The following is a 16367-nucleotide window of genomic DNA, read 5'->3' as shown; positions in this document are numbered from 1 at the left end:
ATTCTTTGTGTAATCTCCTTTAAACAACAACAGTCACACAAAACAGGCTGGTGAGGATCTCCTATCAATGTGATGTCACATTGATTACGCCCATGCCTGCTCACAGACTCTGCCTTATGAATGCATAGTTCAACCATCTGCCAGAGACACATGTTTTGATGTAGTCCAATCACATGTGTAAGCTCTCTACCCCCTACTTTGCATATGGGGAGGGGAACAGAAGCTTTCTTTGCATTAAAAGAGACACACGCACACTGAAAAAGTTATGTGGAATTTACTTAATTTTATTATGGCAAGAAGATGCACACAGTAAATATGTAACTTCAGATATATTTTTTTTAGTTGAGTGTACTTATAATTTATGAATTGAGTGTACTTATATTTAATTAGTAATTTCTGATTAATTATATTAATCAGAATCACTTTATTCGCCAAATGTATCAGCAGATACACAGGAATTTGATATGGCTATCAGTAACACACAACTCAACATACAACATATATACATATAGCTACCAAAACATGCCACAAAAACAATCAATTAAATAATAAAATAGTCCAAAATGTGCTAAATCGGCTATTCTTAAGGGAAATGGCTCTTGGGAAAAATTTTTTTAATGGCGTGAGGTCCTTGTCCTCACTGCTCTGTACCTTCTTCCTGAAGGAAGCAGCTTAAAAATGTCACTTGCTGGATGGGACTGATCAGCAACAATTTTAGCTGCCCTTTTCTGGCCTCATATAGGTCATTAAGTGACAGCTGCCTCTTTCCAGTCAGCCTCTCTGCTGTGCGCACAATACGCTGTAGTCTGACCTTCGCCAGGGCTGATGCTGAAGCAAACCAAACAGTAATGGATGCTGAGAGAAGGCTTTCCACAGTGGCTCTGTAAAAACTGGACCGAATAGAGCTGGAAACGTTCAGTTTTTTTAACTGTCTTAAAAAAACATTCCCCTATGAGCTCTCTTAAGAATGGAGGAACTATTTTCCTCCCATTTTAAGTCATTTGTAATAACAGTGCCTAAAAATTTGATAGACTCGACCTTCTTCACAGCAGAACTCTTGATGATTAAAGGAGGAAGGGAGGCTGGTGTTCTACGAAAATCTATCACCATTTCCACAGTCTTTTGCTGATTAAGCTCTAAGTTGTTATCATCACACCAGGCAACCAATTTGGACATTTCCTGCCTGTAAGCAGACTCGTCGGTCCCCTTAATAAGTCCGACTAATGTAGTATCATCTGCAAATTTAATCAGCTTGATGGAATCATTATTAGAAGTACAATCATTAGTGTACAGTGAGTAGAGAAATGGTGACAACACACAGACCTGTGGAGCTCCGATATTAGTAGTCTGACAATCAGACATGTGCTGTCCAAGCCGCACATACTGTTGTCTGTCACTTAGAAAATCCATAATCCAGTGGCAGATAGAGGGTCCTACGCCCAACAGTAACAGCTTCTCCCACAATCGCTTGGGTAGAATGGTATTAAAGGCTGCACTGAAATCCACAAACAACATCCTTACATAGGAGCCAGGAGAGTCAAGATGGTCCAGAGCATAATGCAGTCCTAATTTGACCGCATCATCTACCGAACAGTTTGCCCTGTAAGCAAACTGTAGTGGATCAAGATAAGGTGCTGTGATAGGTTTAAGATGTGACAGAACCAACTGCTCCAAACATTTCATGACCACTGATGTAAGTGCCACCGTTCTGTAGTCATTTAAGTCCACCGCTTTGTCTTTCTTCGGCACTGGAATAATAGTTGATGACTTAAAAAAACTCGGAACCCTACATAAAACAATTGATTGATTAAAAATGTCTGTAAAAACTGGAGCTAGCTGACTAGCACAGTACTTGAGGGTGGCAGGTGAAATCCCATCAGGGCCGCTCGCTTTCCTTACATTTTGTCGGCTAAAAAGCCGATACACATCCTTGTTTGTTTAGCTTTATTTGTCCCCCGTGGGGCAATTTGGTTTACAGCAGCAGTTACATACAACATACAAAACATATAATAATACAGTATGTTTTACTCAATCATTTAAAAAACTAATAGCTCTTCGGATCATAGACTTTTTGAATCTATTGGTCTTACACTGCGGAACATTATAGCGGCACCCAGAATTTAACATTAAAAACTCTTGACACAAGGGATGGGAAGGATTAGCGATAATAGCCTTAGCCTTCTTCACACATCTGACCCTGTACACCTCACTGAGGTCATTTAAAGCAGTTCCAACTATTTTTTTACACACATTGACTACAGAAGTCAGACAGTTCTTTTGCTTCTCCAAGAGGAAACCATACCAACAGATAAATTAAAAGGTAAGAATTGATTCAATAAAGCAAGTGTAAAACATTTTCATAAAAACAGAATCCAGGTTTAAATTTCTAACTTTGCGAAGAAATTACATACGTTGATGAGCCAGCGGATCCTTCTCCGCAATCTCAATGTCAGAAATGACCTTATCCTGCGGGGCAATATTCTCCCACTCTCTAAGTGTGCCATCCCCCAGAGGGAAAGGATGAGAGCATTTTGATTTCTCAAATCGTGTGTAAAACATTAAATTCATTGGCCAATTTGGCCAACCCATTCTCACCCCATGGCGTCAATATTTGATGCCACTTGACCATGCGTCAATATGTTACGCGGAGGGTATACCTTTCGCGTCATTTTTTGACGAACTGGGGACTTCAATACTATTACGTCCGTTGCATTCTCTTTCCTATTTTCTTACCATTTTCGCGTCGGTTTAGGGTTAGATTTACATAATGACATCCCTACCCAAACCTAACTCTAACCCCAACGCCAGGTGACAACTGTTTAATTTCGCGTACACTGTTTAATTTTGCGTAATCTAACCCTAAACCGACGCGAAAATGGTAAGGAAATAGGAAAGAGAATGCAACGGACGTAATAGTATTGAAGTCCCCAGTTCGTCAAAAAATGACGCGAAAGGTATACCCTCCGCGTAACATATTGACGCATGGTCAAGTGGCGTCAAATATTGACGCCATGGGATGAGAATGTGTTGATTTGGCAGATGGTGTGACTTGTTGTTTTTTTATTTTTATAGCCTGTCAAGTGCTTTAGCGATCTCCACGCTGAAGAGGAGTCATTTGTGCCAAATTGTTCATCCATATTCACCTTATAGGCACTTTTTGCCTTCTTAATGGCTTTATTTAACTGTTGTCTAGCCAGCCTGTATTCATCTCCATTTCCTTCTCTATAGGCCTGCTCTTTGGTTTCCCTAAGCAGCCTAAGGGATTTTGTGAACCAGGGTTTGTTGTTATTATATTTCACCACAGTTTTAGTGGGAATACACGTTTGCTCACAAAATGAAATATATGAACACACAGTGTCTGTATATGAGTCTATAGAGTCACAAGAGGCGCGCATGGATTCCCAATCGGTGGTGTCTAAACAGCCCTGTAACATCCCAATTGCCTCTGTCGTCCATCTTTTAGATGTATACTGTACTGCCCTTGCTGATTTTAGTTTTTGTTTGTAGGTGGGGACCATCTGAATAAAACAGTGATCTGAGTTCCCAAGAGGAGCACGGGGAAGTGAACAATATGCTGCGTTATGAACAGAATAAAAACGATCCAGAATATTTCCTCCCCGAGTCGGACAACTAACTAGTTGTTTGTATTTGGGCAGATCATGTTTCTAGTGGCATGCGTTAAAGTCGCCCATAACAAGAAGTACAGAATCAGGGTGCTTATTCTCAATATTCATAATCAGCTTCGTTAAAGCGTTCTGCGCTTCCCAGGTGTTAACTTCAGGTGGAACATAGACGCATGCAAATATAACAGAGGTTAAAACTCTCTAGGGGCATAAAATGGCCTGCAGTCTATAGCCATAAACTCCAGCACGGGGCAACAATGTTCATGTAATACTAAAACGTCAGTGCACCAGTTAAAATTAATATAACAACACAGACCTCTGCCTGATGTTTTCCCACTTCGTAATTATGATGTTTTCCCACTTCATATTTATAGCTAAACTATTTTGAGTAGAATTTACTCAATTTTTATGTTCAGTACACTAAATTTAATTATGTGCAACCAGATCAATTTAATGGTTTAATTTCTACATACTAAAATGAAGTTTAAAGGGATACTCCATTGTTTTGTCATATTACAGTTTTTTACAGACGCTAGGACACATTTCTCAATATTTAGGTCACTTTTGCAAAACTCTTCACACAGTGAGCACAACAGAAGTTTATGTGGGCTAAACTGAGGATAAATTATTATTGCTTTGTCACAAAATGCATTCAATAACTACATCTCTCAAATTTCATGAATTATTTTCTCACTCAGACACAACAACTGCCAAAACTCTTTATACATACAGGCCAGTGTGCTCATGCTTATACTGTTTTCAAAACTGTTAAACTTATGTTCAAAACAATAACATAATACAAAACTAAATAAGACAGCTATTTACAACATTTCTACAGTAATATTTTAATGAAATATATTTTAAATCTTAAAATTAAATGCTATAAAAACAATTGGACAATTTGACAAGCCACAGTTGTCCACAGCCGAGTAGATAAGCATTACCATTGTATCTGTATTAGTGGATGGTGTGTATACAAATTCTTGCATTTTTGAATCATGCGGTGGAAAAAAATAAACTACATAAAATATTGACGAATTCTGCATCATGTCTGATTCATTCCAGTAACATATATTGCAGCCTCAAATTAACCCTACCTCAAATTAACTACCTTTTTTCTATGATCCCCGTCACTCCAACAGATAAATGGTTTAAAACTCTTAATTCTTTAACAACACAATTTTATTGGAAAAATAAAAAACCCAGAATTTCACTCTCAACACTACAAAATAAAAAATCACATGAGGGGCTTGAGGCTCCAAACTTCCATCATTACTTCCTGGCAAATCAATTACAGTATTTAGTTAAATGGATCAATATACACAAGTACAATTACCCATGGCTAGAATTGGAACAAAACCAATGCATAAATATCCCAATTTCAGATCTCCCCTTCCTCCCAGAATCAATTAAGAAATCCAACCTCTTCCAAAGCATTACTATACAATCAACTCTGACAGCCTGGTGGAAAACAAATCAAATCACAAAATCATCACTAGAATTAAATAAGTTTACCCCACTTTGGCACAACCCAGAATTCAAAATTCGAAATAAACCTCTTTTTTTCCCGACATGGGCACAAAAAGGAATCACACATCTTTACCATGTATTTGAGAACCACCACTTCATGTCATTTGACACACTCACACAGAAATATGGGGTTGGGAAAGAACAATTTCTTCAATATCAACAACTTATAATTAAACACAAAACCAGACTTATCAACAACACATTACAACCATCTCAACTTATAGAACAACTTATGAAAATTAATACCTTCAAAAAATTTACCTCCCAACTACCAAGTGGGAAGCTGACTTGGCCTTCTCTTCCAACCCTGAGTACTGGGAACAAATCTGTAGGAACACATTTTTCATGACCAATAACACAAACCTGCAACTTATACAATATAAAGTCATTCACAGAACTCACATCACCCAAAGTAAAATGTTTAAAATGGGCCCACATAACACCAATATTTGTTCACAATGCACTTTAGGTAGGATAGATGACTATTTACACGCCATGTGGCAATGCCAACCAGTTCAATCATTTTGGGTTACAGTCACTGAGACATTATCCACCATCCTGAGTCACAGAATCCCATTATCTCCAACACCCTGTCTCATTGGCGACATTTCTGAAATCCATATCCCCCAAAAATACAGAAATCCGTTGCTCGTCTCTCTAGCTGTCGCTAAGAAAGTAGTTCTCCAAAACTGGAAATCAAAGAAATCTTGCAACATCAATCATTGGATAAATTTAATTTCTGAACACATTTCAATAGAGAAATATAATGCACGCAGATGGAAGCAGATATCAGCCTTTGAAGACATCTGGTCCCCATTTCTATCATTTCTTAACACAAAAACATAGCTACAAGCCGTGTACATAACTAGTCACACATCTCTCTCTTCTATTATGTAATTGTATTTATTTTATCTCTATAGGCACACACTATTTAAACTCATGCATAAATTTTTTTTCCAACCCTTTTTAAACCCATTTCCGCTTAAATACTCTAACTGTGACTAACGAACGTGAACCTCAAGATCATTCTATTCAACCAGCAGTAATAAGGTCTCACTGCAACTGTATTGTCCTTTTGTAATTTGTCTGTTATTTTGTTGTATGTATGTTATGTGTTACACTTTTACGTGGTGCTTAATCCCCCCCCTCCCCTTATGTGCACTGTAAATAAGTATTCCTATTTTCTGTACTGTAAAATAATTTACTTTATATATTAAAAAAAAAGTTCTCCTCCGAAAGTTCTCCTCCGAAAAAAAAAACAAACATATATTGCAGTGAATTATAAACAGAGATGCGTCCTTGTTTTACACAAGAAAACATTGTATAATGCTACATGTTGTTAGTGTTTTTAGGTGTGTTTTGGTAGTTGTAGTGCATTTTGAATGTGAAATGAACTGCTTTGCCAAGCTGAAAGTTGCAAAAGTGACCTAAGTATTGAGAAATGTGTCCTAGCGTCTGTAAAAAACTGTAAAGTATGTTATTACCTTATAAGAAGTGTTGATACATACCTCTATCATCTTAGTGCTTGCACTTAATCGCTGTTGCGCGCGGCGACATTTTGATAGCATTTAGCTTAGCCCCATTCATTCAATGGTACCAAATATAGATGAAGTTAGAAATGACCAAACACATCAACGTTTTCCCTATTTAAACCGAGTAGTTATACGACCAAGTATGGTGGCACAAATTAAAACCTGGCGCTTTTCTATGCGGGTTAAAAAGGGTAACTATAATGTATGGTGGAATAGCACTTTTGGGAGTACTTCGACTCGGCGCAATAAAAAGTCACGGCTGAAAAATCCGTTCCCCTTCTCCCTCTCATTATGAGAGGAAGAGGGGGAGTTTTACTGCGCCGAGTCGAAGTACTCCTTATGTAACCACATCCTGATCACACGGTTTATTCTGTGGTAACAACTGGCTAGCTATACATTATGCCTAACAATCACATGATAATAGTTGTGTAAAGGCGAGTAAATGTATGACTACTACCCACATATTTTATCCCATTTGTAAACTAATGGGACTGATATTAAAAACATTTGTAGTTTTCAGAACAGTATGGCATATTTGTGTGTTAAAAAAACAACAAAAAATGACAACCAATGTATTAAGCCATTTAATTCTGCATATAATCTTAAAACCTTTAAACTGTTGCTTCTACTTTTACATATTTGACATCTTCTTCATTATATCAAAGGGTTACATCAGGCTTGTTTGATTTCAGGGATGCATACTATGTGCATGACAAAAAGTTATTATCATCATCATTATAAGAACAACAACAACAAGTATTATTATTATTATAACACTTGGCTTAGTAAGAATAATAATTGTAGAATTACGCTGGTTGTCTTGTAGTCTTTTGAAATTGCAACTCCTTTGTAAGCATCGAAGAAAGTTTTTTGTATTGTGACACATTTTTATTGCGAAAACTGGGTATGTGTCACATAGGCCCTTCTGGGGCTTAATTGATGATGCCACTAATGCACAGTTTAAGTCACTTCTTATTCCTGTGCTGCTTAACACAAATACAGTCTTACACCAGTCATCCTTCTTGATAGCAGTGACTTTAAACTTTTCATATGGAGGAATCAGTACCTCTTTCTCATCAGAATACTCAGAGTATTTTGACACATCAGCACCTCCACAAGTTTTGATTTCAAAACAAGATTCGCCTCCAAACCCTTTTGCTACTTCACGATCAAAAGAGGAGGATGCAAATGAGCCAAAACGAATCTCTTTGTTCAGAACATCCTCTCTAAAATTAAGTCCGGTACCACGATAAGTATATTTACATCCCTGTTGTGTTTCCTTAAGAATCTGTATCGCTTTACTCAACAAAAAATCAAGTGAATGCCATGTCCATGCATTTCTCTTGTGCATATCAATTTTATACTTTTTTTTACCAGTCCGAACATTCTGATTGAATTTTCTGTATACTGATTCACCAGTGTACATACAAATGGCAGCTAAATTATTACGAGTCAAGTTATTTACTGGTTGAGGGAATCTATCTAAACATTCTTTCCAAACATTTCCAAGCCTCTCCAAATAGAGTTCTTGGTTTAGATATTTCTTTATCACCAGAAGGTTCATGTCCGCTGTACAGCCATCATACAGGTCATCAACTGAATTCACTGCCATATCCAATGGCAATATTTCTCCTTCAACAGGCAATCTGTCATCCTATAGCAATGAGAAGAAATAACCTCACATCATCCGTAATCATGATTGTATAGTAATATACAGACTTAAAATTCAGTCTTACCTGTCCTAGGACAACTTTAGTGGTGACAATGAGAATAAGAGCTGTAGTGGTCAACATCCTGATTTAGTCTGAATCCTCAGATGCACAACGAATGGAAATTCAGTATAATGCAGTAAAAAAGAACACATACAATATTGTGTACAAACCCAGAATCATACACCTTAAAGCTTCTTACCAGTTTATAAATAAGGGATAAATTAGCAATCTGTCTTAAGAGACATTTTGTTTAAAGCTGCAATCTGTAACTGTTGCAGGTTATTTTACATGCTTATCTTATTTTTGAAAAAAATAAAAAATAAAATCTTGACATTCATTATTATAAACATGTCCTCAGTGCAAGACAAGGAGACAATTTTAAACCCTGATTGTTTTTGTACTTGCTCAGTAATTATTTTGTTATTTAAAACCAAAGAAAGTTAGAAAGAAAGACTGCAGCTAAAACATTTACTTTTTGTGAATATCAAATCATACTGACTATCAATTAAATATTTTACAGACATCCTTTGCAGGGCAAAAACATTTACAGTAACAAACCTTTAAGACCTTTAGGTTTTTTATTTAATACATTTAAATGTTAAGTGAACAAAATGTTAAAATGTCATACCTGCATGCATGAATCAAAAGTGGCAGTGAGGATTATTTTGAAATGAAAGGCAGGATAAAGGCACCCAATTCCAGGAATGCATATACATTCTTATGAAAACTGATTACATCTAAAATGATTGTGTTTTTCACAGTTCCTATTTTAGTTTCTTAGAATTTTATTACACAATTTTTCATCTGTCACATGTTGAATAGGGGATTTTTTATAAGATAATGTTTTAAGACAGATATATATTTTTGCTGTGGTAAATAACTCACAAGTGTGATCGGTCAATACCAGGTGGTATTTTGTACATAATGTTCAATTAATGTAAATGTCTCTAGTTTGCACATTGTTACTTTCGACACCCCCAGGGTCATAGTTCATAAGTAACGCAACAATACAAGCTATATTTTTTGTGTTATTCTTGTTTTCAGTACACTATTAGAACAAATGTGTTAAAAACAACACATTAGTGTTGATTCTGGGACGACACGCTAAATGCGTTGTCCCAGAATTCACCCATCTCTGTGTTATTATTAAAACAACACATTTTGTGTTACTTATAACACAACTTGTTTTATATTTAAACACAAAATTAACACAAAATGACACAAAATGTGTTCAAATTACACATACTGTAATGTGTTAAAAGCATAACGCACAAAAGTTAACACATCCGTTCTAAGAGTGTAAATATACCTGACTATGATCTTGTTAATATGTAACTGCACACATATTTGGTCCTTTATCTTTGCAAGAAAATAATTAATTCAATTTTCATTTACATTTCAGTTTTCATCAAATGTTTTCATGTAACCCAGCACTACAAACTTAAATTGTTTAGAAGAAAATGTATTGACAAAATGTATTTAACAGTATTAATATAAAAATGTAATTAAATTAGCATAATATAAATTAACAACATAATGTAACAGTAGCCAAATCATGTTAATGTAAATAAAAATGTGCATAAACTTCTGGATGGAAACACTGCAAATTCATATGTGGATGTGGTAAAGCTAAGATATGACTTGTTTTAGCAAATTCTGCAGATTACAGATCACCACATTAGCAGCAGGACAAAAGGAACAAGTAGTTTCATTCCAACCACAGCAACTTCAGAATGTGTACACTCTAAAAACAAACGGTGCTTTATAGCACCAAAAGTGGTTCTTTGGTCGTAATCATAGAAGAACCATTTTTAGTGCCATATAGCACCGGTGAAGCACCTGTATAGCACCTGTGTAGAACCATATAGGGGCCATATAGCACCACATATGGTTCTACATAGCACTAAATGGTTCTACACAGGTGCTTCACTGGTGCTTCACCGGTGCTATATGGCACTAAAAATTGTTCTATGATTACGACCAAAGAACCACTTTTGGTGCTATATAGCACCGTTTGTTTTTAGAGTGATCGATCAGTACTACATGAAACAAGAAACATACATGTAAATTATTTTTACAAAAAATACCACTTCAGTACTTTCCATGATAAAAAACTTTTTTACGGACCTTACTGCGGTAAAACCTTGTAAAGTATGTGCCCAGTGTGACATAAAAGATACACTGCCGCTTTATTTATTTTCTTATCCGTTCTAATATTTTTGCGATTTGGGAGGCACAGATGACAAAAACATGTTTTCCAGATCTAAAATTGCAGAGAAATGTAGCATTAATTGGGAATAACTACACTCTTAAAACAAATGTGTTAAAATAACGGGGCAAAAAAAGTGTTAAAGGACAACACATAGGGTAATGTAGGGTATAAAATGTATATTTTTTCATGTACACTGAAGTTTTCTGCACACTCTAAAAATGGCTGAGTTATATGTGACCCATAATGGGTAAATATTGGACAAAACACCCAGTGTTGGGTTGTTGTTACACAATTGGTATAATAACCCAGAAGTTGGGTTAAAAAAACCTATAGCATTGGGTCAATTTTAACCCATCATTGTGTTCTGTCCAATATTTACCCATTATGGGTTATAGGTCAAAAATATAAAGCACCCAAATAAACACTTTAAATCAAGTTATAAGTCAATGAAGCAAATGTTTATTTATATTAATGTTAATGTTCAAAACTTCAGTTTCACAACATTTCAGAAAATGAAACTCCACATACATCACTATGTCTATACTATATTGCGATGATTGTGATGAGAGGAGTTGATCATGTTGTTTAATAACAGTTCTTAATGTATTCTGTTGTGTGGTCTTTAAACTTATGTGTCATATTCTTTCTTTATGTTGGTGTATTCAAATTATATTGAGAGGAAAGCATTATGTAGTCGTTGAACCACAACACACTGCATTCAGAAAACCATTTGCCAAACTTTGTAACATTGCCATCTAGTGGGACATTGCTGTAAAAGCATCAACACGTGTAGTAAGCCTATATGGACATGCATACAGTAATAAATATCTGCACACAAACTATTGATTTCAAATATTTTATTAGCTCATTTGTAACAAATTTAAACCAGAACAGAGACAGTAAAGTGATACATTAAACATAGGCATAAGCCGTATACATTTTATTGGTTGTTATTGTGTCACCACTGACCAATCAGAATAAAGTATTTCAGAGCAATACTTTTTATTTGGCAAGTTGTGTCAACACTTAATATAAAAAAGAGAATGAAGTTGTGAAGGCAGATCAGTCAGAGATAATTGTGATATCTGATATTTGTCACATTGTGATATTTCTTGCGCTCGACTGATGCCAGTGCACAGTTTAAGTTACTTTTTATCCCAGTGCTCTTCAACTTGAACACAGTGTTACACCAGACACCTTTCTGTCCTCTCTTCTTTACATCAGTGACTTTAAATGTCTCATACGGGGGAATCAGCACCTCTTTCTCATTAGGTAACGGTGAGTATTTTGACACATCAGCACCTTCACAAGTTATGATTTCAAAACAAGATTCAGTTCCAAATTTCATTGCTACTTTAGATGTACAAGAGGTGGACACAAATGACCCAAAACGAATCTCTCTGTTCAGAACATTCTCATTACGGTAAGTTTGGTACCACGATAAGTTAATTTGCATCCCTTTTGTGTTTTCTTAAGAATCTGTATCGCTTCAGTCAGCAAAAAGTGAAGTGAATACCATTTGTATGTCTTGTCTTTGTATTTCTGTCTGCCAGTCCTAACATCACGATTGAACCGTTCAAATAGTACATGACCAGTATACACATAAATGGCAATTAAATGGTGCATTTTCAATTTATGTGGTCCAGGGATTTCTTCTGTACTATAAATATAAGCTTCTCCGAATTCAGATATGTCAGAACAAGTTTCTTTATTTAGATATTTTTCACTCACTAGGTTTTTCATCTCCTTTGTACAGCCATCATAACGGTCATCAACTGAATCTGGTGCCATATCTAATGGGATTATTTCTTCTTTAACAGGTCGTCTATAATCCTAAAACAATGATGATAACATCAAATCATCAGTAATAATACTTGTACAATACAGATTCATAATTCAATCTTACCCATCCTAGAACAACTTTACTGGCGACAATGAGAATAAGGGCTGCAGTGGTCAACATCATGATTTAGTCGGAATCCTCAGATGTACAACGAATGGAGATCAGGTACAGTATAATGCAGGGCTTGACATTAACTTTTTGAGCAACTTGTCCTTTGGACAAGTAAATTTGTGTTTCACTTGTCCATACACAAAAGTCACTTGTCCGGGAAAAGATTTATAATATAATGTATTTTTTGTGTTTTGCTAATCAGTGGCGGAGCAAGGGATTTTTCATAGGGGTGGCCAGGCAGGGTCCAGCAGTTACTCTGGGGGTGACATATAAAATCTCTTTCCAACCCTAAAATACTTAAGTATTATAGGTGTGTTAATCAGAATAATGTATAACATACAATTGCTACAATACTTGAATTTTAATTAAAATGAATTGAGATTAACATACAATTTATAGTCATAATTCAACCTTATGTTTTTTAAACTATTTAATCAAATAAAACTTTTGAAATTTACTTTGAAACCAGGATTTATATCTCCCATTGCTGAAAATACTATAGAGACCAGAAAATCATGTGAATTTAGGCCACTGAAATGTATTTTACTATTCATTTGGCTGCTTCTTGCTACTCTTTCTGAAGAATGATGCTATATCTGCTGCCTTTCTCTTTATTTTTCCCACATTTCAATGATTGTAGAAAAGTGTCACCTTTAATAAATGGACTAATCCGGTCCCCCCTGTTATTAAGTCCGAAATGGACCAAAACTTACCGCTAGAGAGTCTGCGCAGTGTCGGAGAATAGAATGATAACGGGAAAGTTGATCGGCTGAATAGTGTAAATAGTTATAGTTTAAATAAGCAGGATTGATTCAAATCAAATTAGGTTTTGTGGACTGTGCGTGCATTATACTTACCACCACAGACACATCTATGCACATTTAATAAAGTCAACGATTGAATATTTTGAGTGAGACATACTTGTTCTAACCGGACAAACTGTAGCCTTCAACCAAACCCGGACTAGCAATTAAAGCGAAATAATAGAATATTCTTCAATGATTGTCTGACATTAAAACACTAAAGCAAAACATTAAAAAATTACCATGTTTTAAAACGTGGTATAAGAATAAATGTATCTAGATTATCTGTTATAAAATCAAGATTATCTGATATATAATCAATCTTAAAACTAGCATTTACGCTGTAATGTTCGTGTGGGATTTTTAATGTACAGTGACGAACTCTGTCAGATTCAAATCAGCTGTCGCGCAGCGCACACAATCATAGGCGCGCTGAAAGAGAGATTCTCGTTATAAAACAGATTCTTAAACAAGATTTTAAGCCCATTATGTGTTTTTACCGAACGTTAGAAGAGAAAAAATACGGACTTAAATCGGCTTTTTTGACACACAGTGAAGTCATTTATATTCACGCCGGAGCCTGAAGAAACATCAATCTCCACTCCATGCCGTCCCTCCGTGTTCGGCGGTCAGATTTAATGCGCGCACAGCTTGTTTAGTAACAATAACAGTACATGTGTCGGCGTGCCGCGCTCTCTGTTCAATATTCCGCTCTGTGTTTGCGCTGCGCGTTCTGCTCTGTAGTTAACGGCACATAACGTGAAGTAACATTGATTGAAATTTTACTTGTCCAGTCGGACAACTAATTTTCTCTTACACTTGTCCTACAAAAAATCCACTTGTCCCGGACAAGCGGACAAGCCTTAATGTCGAGCCCTGTAATGTACAGTGAAGAAACTTAAAGCCGACAAAAACAATATTGTGTTAAAATCTTACATAAAATCTTTACACAAGAAAACTTTGCACACCACAGTTGCTTATAGTTTAACTAAATATCAGATTATTTCAGCTAATTATCAATTCAAATGTATAGACCAGACACCATTTGTGAGACAAACACATAGCAGTAACAAACCTTATAGATGTTGAGATCTTCAAATGATTTTTGATCCAGTGTTTTATAGTAACAAGTTTCAAATCAATTTAAGGTTCAGTAAACTGCTTGTGCATAAACAGAGTGGCAAGGAGACAAAAAACTGTGTTTTATATATGAAAGGAGGCGGGTCTAAGGCATACCTGTCAAGTTTTGGATTTGAAAATTAGGGAAATTTTCCGGCGCCCACCGCGAACAGTCCCACCACCAACCCAAACAAGCTCCAGTATTCCTTACATTTTAAGACTGGTGAGGGCCGGATAATATTTTTTAAACCTTAGTGCTGATAATTGTGTTAAAATTAACTAAACAAACTAATTCATTAGCAAGAAATCTAGTGAAACACACAGCTCTGTGAAAACTACATTTCTTAAGTCACACTCATACTGTACATACTATACACACAAATTTGCATCTGTACAAAACCCACTGGCATTAGTTTGAAAAGCCTTATTTTAACTTCTTTTGCATTATACCTTAATGCCAAAATTATTTATAAACCATTCACGTTTCTTTGTAATGAGAACAGTCGTTTAGAAAATGAAAATGCTAGATGGGGCAGTGGCCCAAACCAAAAAGGGCACTACAGGGGGTGGTACTATTAGTATGGTTTTAATAAAGTATTATAAATAAATGATGTGTTACTATATTACTAGCATCAATTTAGACAAGTGATTACAAGTGATTATAATGGGAAAATATAATAACAAGAATTAAAGTGTGACAATAGATATTCAATATGATTTACCTGCTGGCTTGATGGAGCTTTGAATTAATGTTTGCAATGTTGAACTGCCTTTAGCAGCCTCTCTTTCCGTTCTCTGTCTTTATTTTGTGAAGCCATTGGTGTTTTTGGTATTTTTTGTCTACAAAGTGTGCCAACAACAGCAAATGTAGTGTTTATGTTAACTTAGATCTGACCGGGAACATTTAATGCATTGTAACGATAATAATCTGGATATTTTGTTGCTGTTTGCTTGCTAACTTGTTAGCACTTTTAGAACACCGACAGCAAATCATTAACCAAAGAAATACATAAACAAACTTCCAAATTAGTAATTCTGCGGTTTAACAACTGATATATTATGTAATAAATCTACCTGTTAATGCAACAAACTTCAGACAGAAACTGTCGTCTTCGCTCTCCAGGCAGAGAGTGGACACAGAGATGCTGCGAAGCGGGTGGGAAAACACGAAGTGGATTAGCGGAATTAGTGGATCTTTAGCGATCTGGGATTGGGAATGTTTTTTTATTACTCCGCCCGGGCAATATTATTTTTGTAATAACGCAGGTTAAAATACGGGAGATTTACGGGAAAATACTAATACGGGAGGACGGCGGGAAAGAAGGGTAAAATACGGGACTTTCCCGGCCAAAACGGGATACTTGACAGGTATGGTCTAAGGCACCTCAGTTCTTAAAGGGATAGTTCACCTAAAAATGAAAATTCTGTCATCATTTACCCTCATGTTGTTCTAGACCTCCATGAATTTCTTTAACACAAAACAATATATTTTGGTAATATGACTTAAGTGTACCCATTTATTTTTTTTCCTTCTAAGAATGTAACCTGAATTTTCAATCACACAGTTTTTTCATCCCTAGTTTCACTTTCATTATCGTCTTACTACAGTATAACTGTCTTTATATCTTTATTCTGTATTCTTAAATTAAAATGAATCTCTTAAATAATAGGATGTATATTTTATGCCCAACCCCAAACCTAACCTTCACACAAACTTTTTTGTATTTTTAACTTTTCAAGTAGGCATCATTTACATTGGGGGACTGCTCGCCACATTGATCCTTCAGTTGTTCAAGCTACACGTTTCCTTTGCTTCACAAGTACATGTGGCTTCAATGTGTCACAGGTGTCAAAGAGCACACATACACGAACCTGAAGCTAC

The 16367-nt window shown here is 35.8% G+C and overlaps 2 protein-coding genes across 2 annotated transcripts; both read right to left on the bottom strand.

Annotated features, from left to right (window-relative positions):
- Nucleotides 1–7313: 7313 nt before the first annotated feature.
- On the bottom strand, nt 7314–10095 carry LOC135733813 (ecto-ADP-ribosyltransferase 5-like). Its single transcript, XM_065252597.2, has 3 exons — nt 9026–10095; nt 8422–8496; nt 7314–8339 (listed from the first exon to the last, which is right to left on the bottom strand). The coding sequence occupies exons 2-3, from the start codon at nt 8476–8478 to the stop codon at nt 7374–7376; spliced, it is 1023 nt and encodes a 340-aa protein (XP_065108669.1). The 5' UTR covers nt 8479–8496; nt 9026–10095; the 3' UTR covers nt 7314–7373.
- A 1356-nt stretch (nt 10096–11451) lies between these two features.
- On the bottom strand, nt 11452–12469 carry LOC135733812 (ecto-ADP-ribosyltransferase 5-like). Its single transcript, XM_065252596.2, is given in 2 exon segments — nt 11452–12031; nt 12034–12469. Coding segments are annotated over 2 exon segments (723 nt in total). The 5' UTR covers nt 12401–12469; the 3' UTR covers nt 11452–11675.
- Nucleotides 12470–16367: the final 3898 nt, after the last annotated feature.

This window comes from Paramisgurnus dabryanus, chromosome 3, assembly GCF_030506205.2.
Source record: "Paramisgurnus dabryanus chromosome 3, PD_genome_1.1, whole genome shotgun sequence".
NCBI lineage: Eukaryota > Metazoa > Chordata > Actinopteri > Cypriniformes > Cobitidae > Paramisgurnus > Paramisgurnus dabryanus.
Note: the sequence above shows the minus strand (reverse complement) of the source record. Positions and strands in the feature narration are given on the sequence as shown.

Coding starts and splice junctions, on each gene's coding strand:
- LOC135733813 (XM_065252597.2), bottom strand. CDS start 8,478: ATGTTGACCACTACAGCTCTTATTCTCATTGTCACCACTAAAGTTGTC. Junction 8,340..8,421: donor CTAAAGTTGTCCTAGGACAG/GTAAGACTGAAT, acceptor TCATTGCTATAG/GATGACAGATTGCCTGTTGA.